At 40.3% G+C, this 21,596-nt stretch overlaps 1 protein-coding gene across 2 annotated transcripts in view; it reads left to right on the forward strand.

Moving 5' to 3' along the window:
* SHB (SH2 domain containing adaptor protein B) overlaps positions 1 to 21,596 on the forward strand; it is a 79,266-nt gene that overhangs the window by 15,152 nt on the left and 42,518 nt on the right. For both annotated transcript variants that reach the window (XM_039567116.1, XM_039567115.1), the window contains exon 2: positions 319 to 436. In XM_039567116.1, the coding sequence (XP_039423050.1) occupies positions 319 to 436 (118 nt within the window). The remainder of the gene's footprint in view (positions 1 to 318; positions 437 to 21,596) is intronic.

Raw genomic sequence — 21,596 nt, forward strand, 5'->3', positions numbered from 1 at the left:
GAATTTGCTGACTGGTTGGCTCTTTCTAATTTGTCCATCCCAATTATTCCATTGCTTGTGCTAGTCAGAAATCTTTTTGACATGGAGTCTGCCCTTGTGAGGTTTCCGGTATAAATAGGAGCACATTTCTCTTTCAGTGCCGTTTAGTATCTGATCTGTGGCAATTGTGTATTTGTCCTCTGAACCGAGACTGTGCTTTGAAGACAGCATAGGATGCAGCCATGTGAAGCTGGTTTTATTTGCTGATAGGATGTCATTGCCTTCTGCTTTGCGTATCTGAGTGGAGACTCCAGTAACAGTTACTTTCCTGTCTTTCAGGTATTGATAGCTGATGACTACTCGGATCCATTTGATGCCAAAAGTGAGTTGAACAGAATGGGAAAAGGGGAGAACACTGGCTATATGGAACCGTATGAAGCCCAGAGAATAATGGCTGGTAAGAAAAGATGGTTGCACGTGTGAGCTCCAGTTGTATGGCATTTCACATGTATATTATAGCTGCTATGAACCAGAAATGTCTCTGGCATGGAAAACCGTGTTTCTGAAGATGCTTAGGTGGGCAACAGCAAACGCTGTGGAAGCCTTACATTTTCCTGCATGTGCTTTATACCTAAAAATACTGCTCTGTACCTCACTTTTAAATATAGATGTTTTTCACTGTCATGTGATAAGATGAAAAAAGTCAGTCATGGTAGTTGGAGTGTGCATTGCTCATCTCGGCAGTGTGAAGGCTGTTGTCTGTGTATGTGGTAGGGATGGCCAAAGCATGACATTGTGTTATTTCACTAAAAACCAGTTGATCAATTTGCTTATGGACTTTTTCCTCAATCACATTTAGACTTCTTGGTGTCAGGAGGGCTGCAGAGCTACATCTTTCTGTAGCTTCCTTATTTCCTTCTTTGCTTCTCTGATGTTTTTTTACCAATAATTAAAATGAGACACTATAGGATGCCTGTGAGCCTTTAACTGCTCTTCTGGGTAGTGTCCTTCCTTTTCTGTCATGTAGGGAAGTGGTTAGTGGTGACGTTGTATGCCTTTGGACTATTTGAATCCCTTTTACTGGCATTATGCAACTCTATTTTCCATGTATTTTCCTTATCAGGATCAATATCCTACTTGCTGGCTGTGTAGTCTGTAAAATGTTCTGAGGTATGGGGCCATATATTTTTTAATTTGTGACGATTTGACCAGTCAACACACATTTTGTGCAGATTAATTGTACATTTCTTGGATTTGTACAGCAGGTCCTCTTTTTCTCATTTTGGGGTAAAAGTCATTCTTGTGCCCAGTTAAGTTGATTGTATGCTTTCATTTTGTATTGCCAGTTCCTGTTTTGGGCCCTCAGGAAAGATTAGTCAGTGGGGGAAGATGAGGCTGTTGGATGCAAAGATCCTTTTTTCATGCAAGTGTTCCTATTTTTCTTCTCTTAAAGCTTTTCTGAAGAGAGACACGGGAAATTACATGGAAACTGTTCTTGGGAAGTTTTCAGTACCTTCTGGAAGGGCTGGGAGTTTTTATTTCTCATTAGTGTAAATCTGTTCATTTTAAGTTGAGGAATTAGTCAGAAAAACAAATTAGTCCAAATAATTTCTTGCTCTATATACAGCAGTGATGAGCATTTGTAATTTCAATTGTGAAGTTTATAGTGCATTGGCTTGTTTCTTCCTGCATTTAGGACTGGAGTTTGTTCTTTCTCCGTTTCCAGATTAGCCATAACAAATGAGATGATTTAGTGGACAATACTGGATGGCTTAGCTGCAGTATGGGACAGTAGGTTTGTGAGCCATTGCAATTACAAGATACCCGTTTGCCTAATTGGTGCTTGGTGCAACTGATAAGTTGTTATATCTGTTCCATGTTATTATAAAGGAAACATGAGGAGCTCTCAAAGATGCTTTATAAAGGCACTTTTGAAAATAGGGTTTAATTGATTATAGTGATAGAGTAAGTGTTCTGAATATGCATGTGACTGAGCTAATAGAAGATGGTTGATATACCTGTGAAGATGTTTAGTGTTTTGAGATCCAGGTATTTAGTTTCCAGCTATCTTGCCCTAATGTGGTTAGAGAAGGTCTCCCCATAAACCTCCATGACATCAGGTTATGTTGAGTATATGCAAGCATGTAGTTTTATGTGTGGGGATTTTTTTATTGCTCAGGTGTTGCCTTTGCACTTTACTTGATAAATGAAAATCCAAAGGCATCTTGTTGGAGAGTTTTTAAAGGTTCCGTTTGTATTTACTGAATGAGTTCTATTATCTACCTGCTGCTTCTGAAGAAGACCTTTTGACTGAAGGTTGACTTGCCTCAAAATATTTACTGCTTTGTTGTGTTTGTTAGTTTTGTTGGCTGATGAATAGAAGCACATGAGATGGCTGTTTAGCCTGACTAATCTGATTAAGTCCTTCTGATTGCATTTAACATGGCTTAATCCTAAAGAGAGGGAATTTGCATACTCCAGTGGAATGCACTGTAGGAGAGCCAGAAAATAAAACAGCCTTTTACCACTTATTCTGTGTTTACTGCTGTACCCTAACTCTTGTACTCTGGGAACACAGTGTAAGGGTAGTTGAAATAGGACCCTGAAACTTTTGTGCATACTACATGCTCCTTCAGTTAGTGGAGGATTAGACAAAAGCAGGTGTCCATATGAAATAAGACCCTATGATTTCAATATGAGAAAGTATGCTTAGAAATGCATGGTGTCTGAAATAACTAATATTTTTATTCAGAGCTTGTCCTTTCTCCCTAAAAGTTCTGTGTTTTTGCAGTTGTCAGGCAACTTGTTCTGAGCTGATGTTTAGTTTAAAAAAAAAGGGAGTCCCTGAGTTGATTTATTTCAATTAATTATTAAATGGTCTATCTGTTTTCATGTTGTCTGTGGTTAGAATTGGGTTAAGTCAGGCTTGAAGTGTCTTCTGCTGATAGTGCCCCCCAAAAATACTGTCTCCCCAGATTTGTAGTCGTGATGACTGAAAAATAGCAACCTCTGTGACACGGTTTGGAAAGACTTCTCAGAGAAAGACTTGACCTGAGGCTAAGGTAGAGTGTGTTGATAATGAATGCATGTTGATAAGAAGCTATCATCTCTTGTCAGCCAAACACATCTGCTGTGGTATTGATATTCATAAGTGTCTATTCTATCTTCAAGAAGTCCATGCCAAAGGTTCACAGAGAATCCCTGGCAGTCCAGTTCCTGAAGTGCTGTGTGGTGAGAGTCTCAACTTGGCTGGGTGTGCACCCAAAGTCACAGCGACAGTGGTTTCATCTTTGCCTTGTCCACGATCTGTTTGGAGATTTGATGTCGCAGAGTAACTACATATGTATAAAGGAAGTTCTCTGCGATCTTCATATCTGACATAAAGTATCCTGGAGTATGCATGGAGTGAGATTCTGGACTGGCCGCTATCATGCATGCATGACACCAATAGAGATAGCTAAGATGCTGATTTCTCAGGATCCTGAGTAGTAGGTGGACCTTACTATTCCCCTGGTGTCGGCCTGTAGCTGCTGCAGTGACATGTGGCCTGTCACAGAAAGAAACCTGTGCTGCTTTGCCTATACTGTAAACAAGCATGACTGAATCAGATGTAGGAGGTTGTTCTTGCTTGAGAGGGAGTTCACCAGAGAAGCAGTGGTTGGAGATGCTGCATTTGAACAGAAGTGAATGGCTGAGACACTGTCGGGTCAGACTGCTGGTGACCATAGCATCCAGGCTTCTCTGTCATGCATTGCTCTCAAGGAATATATGGGGAAGAGAAGTTAGGTTCCACCTGAGTATTTACTGCCATCAGCCTGCACTGAATGTCAAATCCTGGAGATGGGTCTGGTTTTTTTCTGTGGTAAGACCTTTCCTGAGAGGAGAAAAGGTTTCCTCAGTTCATGGATATGACTATGGCTATGGTTCGGGAAAATGTGTGCAATTTTTTGCCTTTAAAATCCCTTAAAAGTAATAAGGCCCTATTCTCGCCATAGCCTTACTGGCATGCCTTTCCTCTTTCTCCTGACAGCTGTGCGTGTTGACACAGCTCTTCCAGGCATCTCTGCATTTCAGAAGGAATTAACACCAGTCCTCAGATTGCATCAAACATTTGCAGTCAAATGCCAGATCAAGGTTGTCTATACCACAGCCTTCTGTGTGCTGCATCATAGAGTGCATCTAAAGCTTGCCCTTGGAGAAGGATTGCATTTTGGATCATCATTCAGATTTGGAGATATGCTGTCAGGCAAGTTGTTGCACAAAGAACTGTGTCATTTTAAGGTATGATAAGGAATACTGGCTCCAAGAACAAGATAACAAAGTGCATCTGTTATCCTTCTTGGTGCTTGGATTTGAAGAGAGCCCCTTGCTTCCAAAAGGAGATATTTTGTGCCCTGAGTAAGCTCTGAAGTTACCCTGATCAGAACAGCTTATTATCTCTTGAGTGTGAGGTGCTGAGCATGATACATACTATAAGGTAAAATTCAGCTTACTTAAACAACAATAAAATTAAGGTCATTTTAAGTCTCAAAATAATTTGGAACTACATCATCAAAAATGGCTGGGTAAGGGGCAGGGGAGGTGAGGCTGTTTGGTGAGAGAGGAAGTAGAACACATTGTTGGGATATGATGCCTACCATGACAAATGTGTGTTGGCAAAATCACTTCTATCTTTTCTGGATCACGAATTGTATCTTCTGTTCTCTAGAATGGTTAGGGAAGGAGAGATAGGGAAGGCTAAGCCCTTGAGTTAGGAGAATGATTTGAAAGTTGAGTTAAGCATGTGGTGCATCAGTGCCTTGATTTCTTGGAGACCTAGGGATGCCTCAGGTCTGTGCCCTGGCTGTTTTGATGTACCTCATGTTTTTCCTTTGCTTTTATGACCTAGGACTGTGCCAGGGACATCAGCCAGAGACATTATGGGGTTCTGGCCTCTAGTTCATGCACCTGCCTCAAGGATGTGGTAGCCAGGGAGAAAACCCTCCTCTTGTGTCTCAGAATTCTGAAGAATTAAATGGGTAGCATTTCTGAAAACAGTTACTTTCCCTGAGATGTAACATACCATGTGGTATCCTTATGGAACAAATCCTGTGTTATGTACAGACTTAAGAAGGCTAATAGTCATAGCTCTATTGGTAAGATATACGCTATGCCTCTGTTCTGATCAGGGTAACTTTAGAGGTTAATCAGGGCATAAAATATCTCTTTTTGGACAGCCAAAGTAGGTGTTTCAGTAAGAAGAAATTAAATTTGTTATTGATGCGTTTCTCACAGCAGTCTAGTCACACATTTGTCCTAGGGGCTGGGCATGTTGGATCTTGCAGGTGGGATGTGCTAACCCATGACATCAGGGAAAGTACTCAATGTGCATTTGGTGAGTCCCAAATCAACACAGAAGCATGATGCCACTACTACTTGAAGACTGGAATATCTAAATAAGTCACAAGAAGACTTCTGGCCATAAATAGAAAGCTGAGTTCAAGTTTCAAACTGAATAGTTGAATTTGTGTGCATGCTCCAAGGCTAGGTGAATGATATGGCAGAAGCATCTGTGTACTGGACCTGAAGAGCTGGAATCTATTCCTAGGGATGCTCTAGAGCATTAGGATCATGGTACAGAGATACTTGTTTTCTTGCCTGTGTTGTTCAATGTGTTCATCAACCTGAGCAATGACACCTTTGCAGTACCGGCAGAAGTGAACATAAACTAAGGGAAATGTGTGATGAGGAAGGGCAGGGTTTTCATCTAGAGGGGCTTTAATGAGTGTGAGCATTTTGCCAACAGGAGCTTTTTAAAAATTAAATGAGGGGATATTAGAGAGAATTCCAAAGGAAAAATCGCAGCTTTTTTCATAGGCTCACAGCATTAGCATCCTCTTCCTTTCTTCTTTTTCTATGTATTTATCATCCTGTCTCTGTATGCATCATCCTGACTGTGCAGTAGAACAGCAGTGAGCAAGTCTAACTAGCTCACACTTAGAGATTTTGTGCTTGGCCTTCTTTCCCTGTGGATGCAAAAGCTAAGACTCCTCTCCAGGTGCAGACAGTGCTAGAAGAGTAAATGCCTTCCTGCACTTCACTGCTTCTTTCTAGGGACTGAGGTAAGAGTCTGTGGCTGCATCACATTGGAATCTCTTTATGCATGACAGGCAGCCTAGCAAAAACAGTACACCTGCCTTAACTGTGAGCTTCCCATGGACATGCTGGGAGAAGTAGCTCCGTCTTCATGCACAGAAATGCTGGGAGTATGGAGAAAACAGCATTCCCATGAACCTGCACCTACTTCAAAAGGTCTTGGGTGTCAGTTTCCCTTGTAACTAGAAAGGCTGTTTTTTTGTTCAGACATGTAACTTCATCTGAATAGTCACTACAGCACATTGGTGGTGAGTCAGATCTTGTAAAATTCTTTACCAGCTGTCCTCTGGCATGTTGCTTGTTGGCACTGAGTTTACAAACTGCAATACAAAAAGAGCCATGATAACTACTTTGATAAAGGCTTTGGTTAGTATGTCTAGATGAGCACGTACAGCATGGGAAGTTTAGGAAGAATATTTCTGTCCTGTTGAAAGTCACTGAGCCTAGCAAGCTAACCGGATCTCAAAGCACTGTAGTGGCTCTGTGTAAGATTTGCTGTCTGACTATATTTGAACATGGCAGACAGCTGTAGCCAACACAGAAGAGGCAGTGTGTTTGTCCACTAAGCTCAACAGCTGGCATAGTTTTCAAAACGCTTTAAGCTCCTTCTCTTGTTCCTACATTTGTGTGTTTCAATTCTAATTCTCTTTGAGAGTCCAACAATAGGCTAGCCATGACTGAAAATCAACCCAAAATGAGAATCGATCCATTGTCAATCTACCTCATGTGGTATTGTGAATTCCTCACTAGCACTATGTTTATTGTCCTGTTTCCAGATGTGAATAGACCACATGCTGGTCATTCTAGTAAAAAAAGAACTTCTTTTAAAAGTGTGGAAAAGTGCGAGGTAACTCTTCACTCTTGAAATTTGATGTGTATGTGCTCTCATCTCAACATTTGCAATGTGGAGAGCCACTGAGTAAGATTTGAAGAACATCAGTAGCACACGAAAGTAAGCTTGTGTCTGGTAAGAAGATGGTTTTGTTTACATGTTGGGAGTTTCCTATAGAGCAGCACTGAAAATCTTGAGGAGCTCTTCCTAGAAGTGACAAAGAAGGGATGTCTGATGTGTTCCGAGCATTCCCATCATTTGGAGAATTGTGCTAGTTTTACTGTCACCTGCTGCTATCCTGTAGTGCAAAATTCCCTGCAGCCCGTGAGAAGTGAGGACATACGGTCTGAACAGCTGTGCTCCTTCTTTAAAGCGTACTAGAGGTAGTGTTAATTAGAAACCTCCTGGTCTTCAGCATCTATTTCAAGTTGTTTCTTACTTCATTTGGAATTTGGACAGAGATTCCATTGGGCAATGATTCAAAGGAAAGAAATTGTCTAGGAGCAATTACAGAAGAGAAGTTCTTCATTGGCATTAGGTCTAATGTGCATGAATTGAGAAATGTTTGAAATAGTGCTGGATCTGCTTCAGCACAAGTCCTTACCTTCTCTGAGCAAAGCAATCAATCTCACATGTACTGTGAAACTGTACCAGTTTAGAAGCATGTCCAGTTGCCAGGATCATCAGTACTTCTCTTCCTGTCTTCATGAGCACTTCATACCCCATTGATGATTGTGAGAAGATAAGCCCAGAAAGGATAGAGCCTAGTTTCTTATGTTGGGAGTGACTGTGGTGTGTTGTGATTGCTATAACTAGGTGCATAACTGGGCTGGAAAGCAGCTGTGCATAAAATTAATACAATTTCTCTATGTTTAAAGGTGTCTCCTCCTGTAGAAAGATTTAAAATGTTCTCTCTAATGTTTAATACTACATGTTTAATTTAATGTTGGTTTTGTTTGTGGGTTTTTTTCCCTGTTTCAACGCCTTCATCTTGCTCTTATGATTTGATGTAGTCTGGAAATGGACTAAATGTGAAACTTGAATCACAAGCCTGAATATAAATTGAGTTTTTCACAGTTTCTTGACACTTGTTCTCATTAAGACAAACTTTACACCCAAAATAATGGAAGCAAGATGTCCAGAACTTTGGAAAGGTACATCAGAATTGTAGTAGACTAGTTAAGGGTGCATATTGAAGGACTGTAACTTCATTCATTCAATTTTCTTGCTCACTGTCTGATGAATCTGGCCTAGGTACTTCCACAAAAAGCAAAGTGAAGGAATGGATGCTTGGATGTTTGGGAAGGAGAAACCAATGAGCTCAAAATGCTGTTTAACCCTCGCCTGCAGTCTGGAGGACTTGTGTTGGCAAAGAAGCAGTAGTTTCAGGCCACTTTTGATCAAGACGGTTAGTTTGACAAAATCTGTCTGCTTTCCTAATGCAAGCAAAATGTGTAATGTGTGCAGGTGCTTTTTCCTTGGTGCCTACGTGTGCTTTACATGCAGCGTTGCCTGTGGCATAGGGAGTTATAGTTGTGTTTCTTAATATGCTGCTTTGATTCTGTGTCTGTTTTCACCTGCCAGTTATCACATGTCTTCCCTCTACTCCATCCCCCTCACCCCCCGATAAGTTTCCACATTTTGGGCTGCTTTTCTTAAGAATGGTGGTGCTTTTAATATTGGATGTGAATTGCTTGTCCCTTCAAGACAGCGATGTTTCTGGCAGCAGTTTGAGTAGCACTGAGGCCTGTGTGGTCCAAGAGGATCTGTAATTTTAGAACTCCAGCAGCTGTCTCTTGAGAAGTACAAAAAAGAGAATAGATTCTAGAGTGAAAAGAATTCAGTGAAGTATTCACTGGAACAGTGGTATTCTTTTGGCTACCAAGATGAAAGAGCTACTTGTTTCCTCATTTTGTGTCTTGCTCATCTGATCAAGTCCTTTTAATCTCCCTCACTTCTACCCTCCTACCCCCAGCCCCTACCCTCTAGTACCAGGTGTGTTGAATTTGAAGATGCCTCACTTCTCTGGTCGTCTAGTGGGATAGAAAAGATGTACTTCATCTTGGTGCAAAGGATTCTCTTAGCTAGAACATGCCTGAACATGAAGATATATGGCCATTAAGGGATCCTCTGACTGTCCTGTAGAGATTTGTGTGAGTTGTGTAAATCCTTAAATTGGATAAAGTAAAAAAATGAAAGTGTTTTGCATCTTCCCTTGTAAGCAGACCTCTGTAGACTGCAATTCCTTCTGATTTAATCAGTGTTCCATCTGTCCTTTCTGTGCCTGGAAAGGCTTAGAGGCGGTAAACATAAACTGAAGTAAGAGGTTCATTGAATACAGTGTAAAAAATAATCTCACTATGAGGACAGTCAAGTTGTGGAGAAGGTTGCCTAGTGAGATTGTGTAGTCTCCATCCTTGGAATTTTTCAAGACTGGACTAAGAAACCAGAATCTGAGTAATCTTGTCTGACCTCATAGCTAAAACCTGCTTTGAGCAGGACATTGAACAAGAAGACTTCCTGAGACTTTGTTTAACCTAGCTTATTTTATGATCCTGCAACTGATTTGTGAAAGTGAGAAGTGGCTGTGAGAGTCAGCATATCCCAGACTAGGTTGCTGGAACCCGTTTGTTTAGTCTCACTTGATTTCCAGCTTTCCTACCATGACAGTATGTTCCCCATACAGGTCCTTTCAAACTTTATCTCTGGGAAGACTGGACAGGTGACTGTGAGGCATAAGGAAACAGTCTGCTGAAATGTGGCTTGAGCAGGGGCTTATCCACAAATATTCCAGTTTTGTGGAGGTAACCCTAGATGGGTAGAATCCATGCTGAAAGCATGCTGTTGCAGCAAGGGAGTATGATTCCTGACAGCTGTGTTCACTATCACTTCTTGGGGGGGAAGGAGCAGAGGCTAAACATATGGGCTTCCAGACTGGACTCGGCCTGTATGTGCACTTCTGGTCTCTGTTGGCAGGAATTCTGGGTGCTTTCCAGGTGCAGGTGTGATGGAAGCATAGGTGACTGATACCATTGTGGTCTGCCATAGCAAAGGAAGGGAACACTGTAAATTCCTTTTTGGGTCTGACTAGGAGGAGTGTTTTTTTATTAGGCAGGGGAACATCAGGGACACGTCTTGCCAGTTTATCACTTCAGCTCTCAATCTTCTCAAACTCTGGTGCCAGCTCTATTGCATCCTGCAACATTGCTCAAAAGCAGGATGCAGAGAATTTGTTATATGAAGAATCAGCAGCGTATGGGAGATGTAGGCTGTTGCTCATGAGTTTTACAGGGATTTATTATATGGAGCTGGACTAGTGATACTAGAAGAAAAAATGAGATTTGCACTTGGGACAAAAAGTGATACAAAAAACCCCCTTGTATCCCTTGAAGATACATACATTTGTATGTATCTTCAAAATTATGTTTTCTTTTTCCTCTTATTCTTTTGCAAAGAGGCTTTTAGCCAAAGGAAATTTGAAAATGCTTAAGAACAGCCTTTTAATAAACAAGCTAGTGTCAGGGTGACAATCCTGGGAATAGATATTTCTAGCTGAACCTGGATTTTTTTTTTTTTTTTTTTTAAGAAAACTAGTGGGCATTACATGTGCTGTAAGTCAGAAGGAATTTCTACCCTTTCCCTAGCTAGCTGTGCTCAACTCGAAAGTCCTGCTTGGGGGTCCTTTTTTTCCCCCTAAACTAGTGAGGATTTTTTTCTCAGAAGAGCTTTCTCAATCATTCTTTTGTATTATATTCTCAGTTGCTCAAATCACTTTGGGTTTTTTATCTGCACTGTACAGAAGAGTTAAGCAAGCTCAGAAAAGCTGGTACAGGTAGTATTAGTTAAGCCTGTGGTAAAACAGAGTAGTTCTTTGAAGGAACAATAAACCTTTTCAGCTCTGATATTTTGTCATCTTTGCTGTGCTTAGCTTGCTGGTAAATGAATAAAATTTTTGCCTGCTGGTTTTGCATCCAGACTCTGAAAGTCCCTAGTGTCAAAATATGAGTGAAATCTTCAGTAAATGAAGTCTGTTTCTGTCATCCTCTGTAATGTAGTAGCTACAGTTTCTCTTGTGCCTTTTTCAGTTTGGGAACCCAAACAAAGTGAATGTTTTCCTATCCTTAAAAATAAACAAGAGTTGAAGATTCAACCAGTTAGTTCTGTAACTTCTTTTGCCACAGAATCTGAACTTCTTGCCACATCAGTTTACCGACAGTTTAATGTGGTGTCACAGCAGCGTCATAAAATGAACTTAAAACTTCAGTTGGTGGTGAGAAACACAGCTTTTGCACTCTGTTCATTTTATGTAGGTTGGCAAAAACATACAGCTTCATACAGCCAGATTTCTGGCTATGAAGATCTCTGCTTGAAAGTGCTCCTTTGGAGGAGCTCAAATATCTATGCAAACTCAGCTGTTCATTACCATTCTGGCTGCTAAAATGATTAGAGGCAATTGTCTGCAGGAGCAGCCTGTTCTTTCTGGCTGGGGTCAGGTAAGCCTCATCTGGTTTTGGTGTCTGTTGGCATGCTGATATGTGCATTAATTTCTGTTATCCCTAGTTGGGTATAGACCTAGGAAGCCTTCAGTGTGTTTCTGCTTGCTGATGGACTGTGTTGTGCTACTCTGACTAAATTTGTTGAATAATATCGATGTGCAGATAGAAAATGGGAATATTCAGTCTTCATCTGGGTTTGAACAAGGCTGTGCATTGTTCAGCTTCGTGTGTTGGTGCCCTAAGGTGGGAGAGTCCACATACATCTTGTTTTTATGGAGCAGGATGTAGGCATGCAAAGCCAATGCTGTTGCAGGTTACAGTAACAATTAAGAGAAACACAGGTAAACCTGGGGGAAATTAGACTTGCCTGAAGGAACTTGGCTTGCTTTCAGTTCTGCATTCATTTTCTGTGGAGTGAATAACTTGAAATTCCCTGTGATGAAGCAATGCATTTTGTTCTGTTCTGGCTCTTGTCTTTTGTGCAATCTAACAACAGCTGCACTTGTCTGGGATGGGCTACAAGACAGAAAAGTGTGATCTTTTCCTAAGCAAGTCCTGCAGCAGCATTTATGGCTCTAATGCAGCCTGAGATTGTCTAGGTGTCTGTGCTGATGCCTCAGTTGAAATAGAAAGGGAAGAGTGAGATGAAGTTAAAAAAAAGGTGCCGTCTTTCATATGTACCCTTGATTTTGTATGGTATTTTTGCTGAGTAGCACATACTTTCCTTTGGCTGTGAGATGCACCGTCACTGAGAACTTGGTAGAATATAGAGCGTACCAAAAGACAGCCTCTCCTAACCATTTTTTAAAGGATCTTTCTGTATCCTTCTCTTAAATAACAAAAAACCCAGCAAAAAATACAGACTTCAACAATTGTCTCCATGGGTGTGGTTTTGTCCATTGTAAACATTTACATGCACAGTGGTTAGTGGTTTAGAGATGCATATTGGAATATAAGAGTGTAACTGGAAAAACTACCAGAAAGTGTTGACTCAGTTGTATGCATCAGGATCATGATTGCAATGAATTTTTGTAATACGACGTTGACCTAAGTGGGAAATACCAAATATTGCTCTTCTGGATTTGTGGTGTTTCCATTGCAAGAGGTGAAAAAAAGTACTGTTTTGCAATGTTTGCACATGACTGATATTTGCTTTCTTAAAGCACCTGTTCCTAATGATCTGTGCTGAGTGCTAACCAGATTTATTTGCTGTTGTTACATATCTGTGTAAGCACAAATGCTCTTGAGTGATGATGTGATAGACTGTATACTGCATACATTCAAACACTGCTTCGTGTTCTGTACTGTTATATAAGTCTTGTCCCAGGGGAAAACCAACACCCTGTAACTGACAGATTACTCTGCAATTGGGCTTTTAACTGGGAATGGACATCCAGTCAGGGTTTACCTGAGTAGTATAGTAACTACAGATAAATCTGCAAACACGGGCTGCTGAATATTGGCAGCTGCACAGCTCAGTGCAGACTATTGAAATCCTACAAATACTAGACACATTTCTCTTTCCATCATTTGCTGACCTACTTGATGCAATGAGTAAAGAGGTCATAGGCCAAAGAGGATGAGTTGAAATATTTTCCCAGTAATTTCAGTGTTCATATCCCTGTCACTCTTTCTGTGCTGTCAGCTGTCATTTAATGCATGCAAGGCCTTGGATTGTGATGAGTAAAATCTGTGATTGCATGTAATGACAACCGAACAGCTTTCTTTGTCTAATCATGGGAAGGTAGAATTCTAAATTAAACCTTTTTTTCTCCAGGGCTAAACAGCAAATGTAGACAATTTTTTATGTCTACATTATTGATCCTTACTGTATGCATGTGCAGAACCGTGCTGGACTTTTAAGTTTACATTGGAGGTTAGCATTTGGAGTTATATCTGAAAGCTTTTATGTCCAAGAGGTGGTGATTCATCTTTATTACATGCTAAGGTGCTGATCAGAGTTCCTAGATTGTACCAGGAACTCAGCGTGAATGACAGAACAGAAAGATCGCAACTAGGATGACAATTCCCTTGGGGAAAGCACGTAAAAGTGGGGAAAATTGCAGAAAAGGGTTTGATGAGCCACGGTGGCTGATCTCTGCTTCTTGAAACTTGCTGGTTGCAAAATGGCAAATTATCACTGTGGCAAATAATCACTGTGGCTGTTCCTTGCAGTGAACAGGAAAAAAACCAGATGGTTTAGCATGCAGATGCAGTGTGGCTTTTAAGTCCTGCCAAAGGAGGAAACAGTACTGATAGTGCCTGCTCTTCCTGGAATGCTGGTTGGGGAGAGAGGAGGGAAAGAGCTCTTGTAAATGCATCAGATACTGCTTCCAAAGCTTTGACTTCTCTTTGTTTTCTTAGCATTTTTCTTTTTAAAAATTACTAATAAAGATAAAATAATGGGCGTTCGTCATCAGGGAGGTTTCAGGCTATGTTTTCAGCTGGCATTTGGTTTTCAGTTTTTTAATCATAGCAACACAGTCATTCATAGGCTGGATGAAAACAGTTCACACTTCTGTGTTCCTTTTAACGTCGTAGCTACCAGGTCTATGGAATAAATCCGTTCTAGGAGTTATTAAGTATCAGTTCTTCTCCCTGCCTTGTACTCTCTAAGGCAAATGCTAGTCGGTGGCTGAAGGAATATAACATGTCTCACCTGGCTGAGAATACATCTCATCTGACTTTGTTAAATCAGATGCGGCATTTCTTCTGGCTACGTAAGTCTACCACCATACTGTGCCATGTAAGTTGTACCTGTAGGGAACTTCTTCCCACTATTTGTATCACAGGGCATAGCAGGGAGGAAGTCTGGAGTGAGGCCTCTATCTACTTACCCTTCTCTGGCCTCTCCCACATCCCTGGTAGGTTCTGCGCTCAAAGTCAGTTACATGCAGAATAGATAAGTCTTTTCTGCGTAATTCTCATAGAATTAAACCTCCAGCTATCAGGAAAAATTTTGTCTTGTCTGTATAAACTCCCTTTTGCTCACATCTGGTTATTCCTTGCAATATCATCCTGAGTATATAAATATATATATTTATACTCACTAAAAAAATTTTTTTGATCAGTGCTTATCTCATTTGATTCTTTTGAGTAAGCTTTCAGCAAACAGAGACCCTCACAGGCAGACATGATGCAAGAAAATGTCTTCCTTCTATGTGAGTGTTGAAGGGCATTTAAATTATGAATGGTTTCTTCTTCCACCCCTTTCTGCTCTCAAGGTGATTCCTGTGAAGGTAAGATATTGTGTTCATGAAGAGCACTGACAAGGGCTTGAGGGGCATCAGTAGCAGTCATGAGCAGTGAGACTGACCTAACTTGCAGGAAACAGTCATATTCACTACAAACTTCTCTGTCGTGACATGGGACAGTTTTAGATTGTTTAAAATAGGCATTTAGACTTTGGTTGTTAGGATGGCTTTCAAGGAGAATTTATTGTGTTTGTGCTAATCTTAAAGCAAATTTTTTGAGACACTACAGTTTGTGTCCTGGGCTGATGGGAACCCTTGTACTAACTGGTGTACACGGAAGCCCCAGAACAGCACTCTCTTTCCCAGTGGGCTTCCACTCCCTCTTACCACAAGTAATGAATGCTCTTTTACACAGCTTAGACGTTTTGGAGTATGGAATGAGGATCTTAAATTTTGTGGTTTGCACTGTTACCTCTTGGATTGCTCCGTTTGGCCATGAAACAATGATCCTTGAATCCCAAAGGTCAGTACTCCAGACAGGTCAAGAAAACCTATGAACAAGCCAGGAATATAGCACTGCAGTGTAACTGGCTGTAGCAGCACCTGGAGTTAGCTCTTGGTCAAGCAGCAGTAAATGTACAGACTCGTGGAGTTTTTTGGATTCTTTGTCCTCTCATCTAAATAAAAAGGGCATCCATACTCTTCTTCTGTGTCTTACTGAAAAATGTGCAAGGAGTAAGTAGGTAAGCAGCATCAAAGCACCTCCAAAGAGGCAAAGTCTGCAGAAATCAAGAGTTTTAAACTTACAGAGAGTTTAATCACTGCTTACTTATCAGAAGATAAGGTGTTGAGGGGGAAGGCTTTGTATAATAAACTTCTGCCTCCAGGGAACTGAAGAGGTTTAATTTTTTATTTCTTTGCCTCTGCCAAAAGAGAAATACATCTCCAAGGATCATTTTCATGTCCTTTAGAAGCAGTACTGCTGTTCTTCCAAGCCACCAGGATTTAGGTTTTCTTCCCACGTGTTTTGTTTTTTTAATCAGCCTCCTTCGATTCCACCAACACTCACCCCTCCTCTTCCTCACCCCTTCCCACCCACAAAGACAAACGTGTGCTTCCTGTCTTCTTGGGCAGGGTAATGGTTGCTTGTTTTAATTTGGTACATACCTTCTGTGGAAAATATTAATGGGTTTTTTAGCTGTTTTATTGATACTTATCATAAACGGTCTTCTCCCTGCCTGTCCCTGCTCTGACTGGCCTAACTACTTTATCGGGATTGTTGGAATGTAAGGTTGCTTTGAATGCTTCTTCCTGGGGTAATGAGTCATACTTGGACTTTATTAGTATTTCCGGCATGATGCAGGCAGTGTGAAGACATTGGTTTTCACATCATGGGGTAATGCCAAGCTCTCACATTAAGGCAGGGGAACAAATGTCTGTTCATTCCTGGAAAGTGGCTCATTTCTGAGTCACTTGGCTTCTGTTCAGAAAAAAAGATGAGGGAAGGAAGATCTTCTAATATCCAGCTTTTCCTGCAGCAAAATCTGGAATAATTACCATTGGGTGGCAGTTGCTGCAGTCTCAAAGCAAAACAGCCCTCCCTGCCATTGGAATATAATTGGTGTTGCCTTATGCCCCAGCAATTGGAGGCATCCATCTGGATCTGGAAGCAGAGTAAAAAGCAGTTTGATTTCTGGTGACTTGATGCGAAATTTGAACAGTGGTAAAACTTAACTTCTCTAGTGAACACACTTTGCAGTAATAAAATGAGAATTCTGCATCAAAACTCCTGAAATACTTTCAGATTGTCTTTCCAAAATGGATGTGAAAAGAAACATTAATGGTAAGGCTTGGATTAAGTAAGCAGTTGGCTAAGTATTTTGACATGTTTATCTGGGAATTAATTCAATGGAAGCAAATGTTCATATCAGGGTGATCTTTGCATTAATGATCTGTCTTATGCCTCTGGCAAACTGGCAAGTTACTGGTTGATGTGTTGCCTACCCGTACACCTGGAGCAAACAGCTCACTGCCCTTCAGTGTGATTACTTGCCAGTTCAGTGATTTTCCATTAGAAGCCTCAAGAGCAGAACATGTATAAAGCAGAGGTTTGAGCCATTTCAGAAAAACTTGTTCCTTGATAATAAGTCTTGCAGATGAAGCTTGGTTTTCTCTGATGAGATCTGGCTCTGATGTGACCTTCACCTGCTTGAGATTGCCAGACTGTCAGAATAATGTTGGGGGAAATGCATCAGATACTCACCACTACCTCTCAGTGGGAACCTGAGCATTTTCAAGTTTCTTTCTGCTCTCACTGGTAACTTCCAGTTTTCAGCGACAGGTGAGAATACAAGGAATGTAATTGGCTGGTGTCCACAAACAGGCCTTGTTCCTGAGTTATGTTCTCACATATTTTTATATATATATATGGTATTTTATTTTTCCCAGGTGTATCCATAGAAAGCCAGCTTATGGCAAGTCCTGCAAACACTTTGCGGACTACCCTTCTAGGGTTTTTGAGTATAAAATGTTCAAATCCACATTCCAAAAGTTGTGCTGTTCATAATTCTGTTCTGACTATCCTAGTTGAAGACAGGTTAGCCTGTTCTCTCATTGCAGAGTTCTCTCATTCTCCTTATGGCGAATTTTGTGTATACAGGAGGACAAAATGCAAGAAGAGGACTCTATTCAGAGTATAGTTTTTTGCTTGCTTTAATTAAATATCCATATCTTTCTGATGATAAATGTTTGGTCTGTCTGTGTGCCTTGAAAAGTTTTGTGAGTTCCAGATAAAGTCTCTTCAATGTTGAGATCCTCATCACTGGAATTATCTGGTAGATTTGAGTGACACAACTGTACTCAATGAGAATAGAAGCACAGTATTTGGTGTTCACTGCAGGCTGGTTACAGTTTTGCATGGAGTTAACAGCAGGCTGTGTATTTTATTTGGTTAGTGGGAAACTAAATCCAGGTCAGTAGGATTGAAGTTGTTTAAATGCTGACTTCTGGAAAGAGAGCAGAAGAGAAGCAACCATCTGGAGGAGACCTGTAGTCTGAATCCAGCGGTAGGAGGACAGAAATTCTTAAAGCTGACAGCTTGACAGCTGTACTCTGTACAACCTTATTCCAGCATAGTGTTTACATGTTAATGTGTGTTAAATAAATGAATGAAAAATCTGCTGGGCTTCCTGCAAATAACTCTGTATCTGAACAAATTTAAGTGTATGCAAAAATGACCTTGGAAGTCATTATACTTACATTAAAGGGTTTCTAGCAACAGCTGCTTGCTGGGGTTAGGAATATTTCCAAGTATTTTGTGTCATGCTTTCTGAAATAGGATGAAGCTTTATTCAGCAATGTGGCCAGATAAACTCTGTGAGTTCTGTACTGTTGAATGGAGATGAATGCAGCTAAATGTCCCCTGTAAAATCCAATCAGTAGAATTCTGTTCTCTGTCCTGAATATTGCTCTTAGGCTTGTCAGATGCAAAGGGTGTAGATAACCCCTATACTTTGCTTAAAAGTCAGTTTCAGTGCTAGCTTTTCAAAAGTTGACCTTGCATCTTAGTACTGTTTCCAGCATTATACCTTCATAGTCAGATTTGTCTCACTAAGACAGGGCTTTTGGCTAGAGAAAACAGCTGAGGAACTGGTAGGACTGTCATTTTAATTTGGCACCAGTCTTGAAAGCTGTAGCTGACGTAGAGATGGGTCTGGTTTATCGCTTTTGCACCTGATATGTGTGGGCCAGTACACTTTGAAATCTGACATACTGGCTAGTCAAAACACCTTTATTGTGCTGCTGTTGATTAATCTGTAATTTAATGTGACTGTATCCAATTGCTTTATAGTTTTCCCTGGTTTCCAGTGGAGCGTGCATAAATTACTGTTTGCTGTCAGACCGATAAAGAAGCACATATGTCTGTCTTACCACTAATGCCGTGATTTGTTTAAAAGGTTTTCCAACAGAATAGCAGAGGTTGAAAAAATCAGGGCATTTATAAAACTTTGTGCTTCTGTCTCTTGCAGGTTAAGACTCTTCCTGCATATTAGATGTAGACAAGCAAAATGTGCTGCTACTGTGATGCAGGAACCTGTCTTTGCTTCCCAACCTGCCCAGAGAGTCTTGTTCATTGTCTTTCACCACACAGGAGAACAAAAACTCTTGCAAGCACTTAACTTCAGGGAATCTCTCTGTATCTGACATTCCTTAGACAATTGTGGCAGTAGGACTTCTGCATTTTGCTGGTCTGGTGTTTCATCGAAAGAAATGTTACAAAGGAGCTGTAAAATGGCATTGAGTTTATTACTCCCTGGTGACATTTACAGATGTGCTTTATTTGGGAAAATGTGTTTTTGTGTTATCAGAACTTTTTTTAATAGTGCAATTACATTGTTTGGCCTCTTGTTACTGCATGCTTTAGTTTGAGATGAAGGAATTATCTATTGGCATCTGGCCATTATAGAATGATCTGATTATTTTTCAGTCTGTTGCATCCTTTTGGAAGACAAGCTGTAGAAGTTCACGTGTTGGGTTCTGTAAGCAAGTAGTAATGTTTTGAATGTTTCCTTTTGCTGGCTTTATAGCGGTTCCACTTCCCTGATGATATATGCCCTAATCCTCTTCAAACTCTTTTCAGGAATACAGTGCATCTATGTGTAATGCTGTTGAATTATTTAGGGCTATTAAGGTGTTTAGTGTGGCTGATGTGGCTGCTTGTCCTGTGGAGCTCTGTTCTGTACGTGAGTATCAGAATTATTCACCAAGTGGGAAGAACAATACCACGTTGAATCTTGTATCTCATAGTCTTGTCTCAGTTTCTATACCTCTCCTGGTCAGGTTCTTGGTTCTACACAGGAGCCCAAACTTCTGGAGCCTGATTCAGTTATAACCACTGATCTGTGAGACCAAGAATTTTTTGTGGGAGTCTTACAGACTGCTAGGAAAATTAGTGCTTTCAAAACTTCAATTGTTACCTCTTCTGTTAGCTATTAAATTAATGCTGAACTGTGTAAAAATGTACTTTTTATCAGCGATAGGATTTCAAATTCATAAAAGTGATTTTTCTAAAGAATACGTTAAATTAACACAGTTTTGGACTTCCTAGTCATTCCAATGACTGTTTTAACCCTTAGAGCTATCACTAGTAGAGGCTGTAAAATTACCATGAGAAGTGCTTCATCACAAATGTAAATGTTCTGTTGTCTTCTACTACCTGATTCTTGAATATCAAGATTGCATTGAGCTAGCAGTGTGTATAATGCTAATACTGCTTATGGTACAGATTCAGCTGTTCTGTCATTTATTGAAATGAACTTTTTCTGATTCAACTTCTAGTAAAATTACTTTCATCTTTAAGAGTATTTGTAAATAAATTTTCAAGCACATTAATAGAAAGCTTTACAAAAGAGATTGTAAACGTGTAAGTGTATATTCGTACGCACGTATGTTTTTATATATCACAGATTCACAGGATATGCTGAGTTGGAAGAGATCCACAAGGATCATTAAGTCAAACTCCTGCCTCTGCACTTCACTCCCTCTAGGTTTTAGCTTTTCCTAGAAAAACTTTTCTGCTTTAGGATCAAATATTCATAATTTTTCTAATAGTGGTCTGTGAACATGAACCACCTTCTATTTACTAGTAAACTTTTCTGTATGGTCTAATGCTTTGGTCTTCTGTGTAAAAGAAAAATGTCAGTCAAGAGTTCTTGTACTCAAACACGCTCACACACAAGGAGCCAATTGCGTGTCTGTATTTGGCACACAAATTGTGTTTGGCACTTAAAACTGATTTGGGTGAATCATGGCTTCTGTTCCTCAGAAGTGCACATTTCTTGGTGTAGCGTTGACTGGCTCCACAGTACTGAAAGACAGATACATACCACTTTTCTGACTTTAGAAGAAAAAAAAATGTTTATATTTTTGATCCAGAGTGTTTAGGAGAGCTGTGTATTCTTTATATTACAGTTTTTTGTCAATGCAGCATTTTTTCTTGATGTAGTTGTTCATAACTAGAAATTATCAGAACATATCTTGCTTGTATGTACATCTTCATCGATTCTGGCGTATATTTCTTCAAATTTACTGTGTTTTTAATGTATAAATTAAAGAATTCCTTTCAAGGAGTAAGGGCACTCTCATTTTGCGGACTTTTCACCGTACTTTGAAGTGGTCTGCAGAAATTACTTGATTATAATATTCTTGTTGATGTATGAATTGATTTATGACTTTTGTTATAGTAATGGAGAGAACTGCTCTAAATCCTTGCTTTATTTGTAGCTTGAAAAGTTCTCTCGCTGAGTCTTTTAGTAACTTTGCACTTTGCTGCAATTATTGACATTCTTATTTTGTCATTGCGGTGGTCAGTATAATCACACAACATCTGAAGTTGGAAGGGACCTCTTGATATCATCTAATAAAACCTGTTCAAGCAGGACCACCTAGAATAGGTTGCCCATGATTGTGTCCAGTCAGATCTTGAATATTTCCAAAGATGGATACTTCACAGCCTCTCCAGGCAACCTATTTCAATGTTTGACTGTTATCACAGTCAAAAAGTGTTTTCTTGGGTTCAGATGGAATTGCATATATTTTGCTTTGTGCCTATTACATCTTGGCCTGTCACTGGGCACTGTCAATAAAAGTCTGTCTCCATCTTCAGTCTCTTCCATCAGGTATTTATATGCATTAATAATGTCCCCACTAAAACTTATTTTCTCCCAGCTAACAAGTCTCAGCTCTCACAGCCTCTCCTCATATGAAAAGTGCTCCAGTCCCATTATTGAGCTTCATGGCCTCTGCTGAAACTTCCTGCAGTATTGTCTGTCTTGTGCTGGGTAGGTGAGAACTGGACCCAGCAGTCCAGATGGGGTCTCACCATGGCTGAGTAGAGGGTAAGAATCACATCTCTTGGTCTACGTTCAGCACTCCTAATGCAGCCCAGGTTAGGTTGTCCCT

The sequence above is a fragment of the Corvus cornix genome, chromosome Z, assembly GCF_000738735.6.
Source record: "Corvus cornix cornix isolate S_Up_H32 chromosome Z, ASM73873v5, whole genome shotgun sequence".
NCBI classification, from domain to species: domain Eukaryota; kingdom Metazoa; phylum Chordata; class Aves; order Passeriformes; family Corvidae; genus Corvus; species Corvus cornix.